The sequence below is a fragment of the Budorcas taxicolor genome, chromosome 15 (assembly GCF_023091745.1).
Source record: "Budorcas taxicolor isolate Tak-1 chromosome 15, Takin1.1, whole genome shotgun sequence".
Classification (NCBI taxonomy): Eukaryota; Metazoa; Chordata; class Mammalia; order Artiodactyla; family Bovidae; genus Budorcas; species Budorcas taxicolor.
The window spans coordinates 47385914-47387727 of NC_068924.1; the positions used below are offsets into that span (position 1 = coordinate 47385914).

The 1814-nt window shown below is 41.7% G+C and overlaps 1 protein-coding gene across 1 annotated transcript; it reads left to right on the plus strand.

Annotated features, from left to right (window-relative positions):
- Positions 1 to 278: 278 nt before the first annotated feature.
- LOC128060560 (olfactory receptor 51B2-like) lies at positions 279 to 1214 on the plus strand. The gene has a single exon (XM_052652962.1). It carries the CDS (start codon positions 279 to 281, stop codon positions 1212 to 1214), a length of 936 nt encoding a protein of 311 aa, XP_052508922.1.
- The last annotated feature ends 600 nt before the right edge of the window (positions 1215 to 1814 follow it).

Here is a 1814-nt window from a genome sequence, read left to right on the forward strand (position 1 = left end):
TTTTTTTAATTATGAACATTTTAGCTATTAATCTAATATTATACATAACTTAGGAAAATACCATTATTCCTCTTCCTTAGTACAGTCTATGCATCTGTATTATTCTTCTAAAAGAAAATAGTTTCAAAACCACACATATACAAATTCATTCTTTTAACTACCAAGGGTATAATTGAAACCGTTGTGATATATTCCCGCAAGGAGATATTGCAAATTGAAAACTTTGGGTTTCTGCATAAAAGGTTTCCAGAAGGCTGCTCTCTACCTGTGGACATGCTATGTGGCCCAGCACTAGTGAGGCCCCCTTCTTGCTGACTGGCTTCCCAGGTCCGGAGGCAGCTCATCACTGGATCTCCATCCCCTTCTTCGCAGTCTATATCTCTGTGCTTCTTGGCAATGGCACTCTCCTCTACCTCATCAAGGATGACTGGAGTCTCCATGAACCCATGTACTATTTCCTTGCCATGCTGGCAGCCACAGATCTGACGGTGACATTAACCACAATGCCAACTGTAATGGGTCTCTTATGGGGCAATCACAGAGAAATAAGCCCTGGAGCCTGCTTTCTGCAGGCCTACTTTATTCATTCCCTTTCCATTGTAGAATCTGGTATCTTGCTTGCCATGGCCTATGACCGTTTCATTGCCATCTGTACCCCTCTGAGGTACAACTCTACCCTTACCAATAATCAAGTGATGAAGATAGGTCTTGGAGTACTAATGAGAGGCTTTTTATCCCTTTTGCCTCCAATTCTGCCACTCTGTTGGTTCCCATATTGCCATTCCCATGTTCTTTCCCATGCCTTTTGCCTCCACCAAGATGTCATGAAACTTGCCTGTGCTGATATTACATTTAATCGTGTGTACCCAATTATTCTGGTTGCTTTGACTTTCTTCCTAGATGCTCTAATGATCTTTGTCTCTTATATCCTAATCCTTAAGACAGTGATGGGCATTGCCTCTGGGGAGAAGCAAGCTAAGGCTCTTAACACCTGTGTGTCCCATATCATCTGTGTCCTAGTCTTTCATATCACTGTGATTGGTCTGACTTTCATCCACAGGTTTGGGACACATGCACCACGTGTGATCCATGTTACCATGAGCTATGTCTACTTTCTCTTTCCTCCATTCATGAATCCCCTGATATACAGCATCAAGACCAAGCAGATTCAGAGAAGCATTGTTCGCCTATTTTCTGTGCACAGTAGGGCTTGAACTTTTCTTTCAGAATTTTGGAAGCTCCAGGATGTCTAGGCCTTTTATCAGAGTAAGATAGGCTTCAATTATTACATAAAGATACAAGCTAAGTTGAGGAATGCAATATAGATAGTAATTTCCGCATGTGCGCTCAGTCGTTCTGACTCTTTGCAAGCCCATGGGTTGTAGCCCACCAGGCTCCTCTGTCCATGAGATTTCCCAGGCAAAAATACTGGAATGGGTTGCCATTTACTACTGCAAGGGATCTTCCCACCCCAGAGATCGATTCCTCATCTCCTACATTGGCAGGTGGATTCTTTACTACTGAGCCACCTGGGAATCCATAGATAATTTCTAGATAGGTAGAATTTGGAGATAGGAAATATATCTAAATATAACAAATACTCTAATAACCAGGAAAGATAGGTAAATTCAGATTCCATACTTTTAACAAGTGTCAAATAACCGATTAGAAAAGGTCAAGCTTGATGTCCAGTCCGGGACAACCACAGCCTACTATAAGGAAAGTAGGTAATCACAGCTTCATTTAAGGGCCATACAAAGATGAACCAGAGCATGTGGATTGAGAACCATGAAACTCTATCTCAAAAGTATTAT

Coding starts and splice junctions, on each gene's coding strand:
- LOC128060560 (XM_052652962.1), top strand. CDS start 279: ATGTGGCCCAGCACTAGTGAGGCCCCCTTCTTGCTGACTGGCTTCCCA.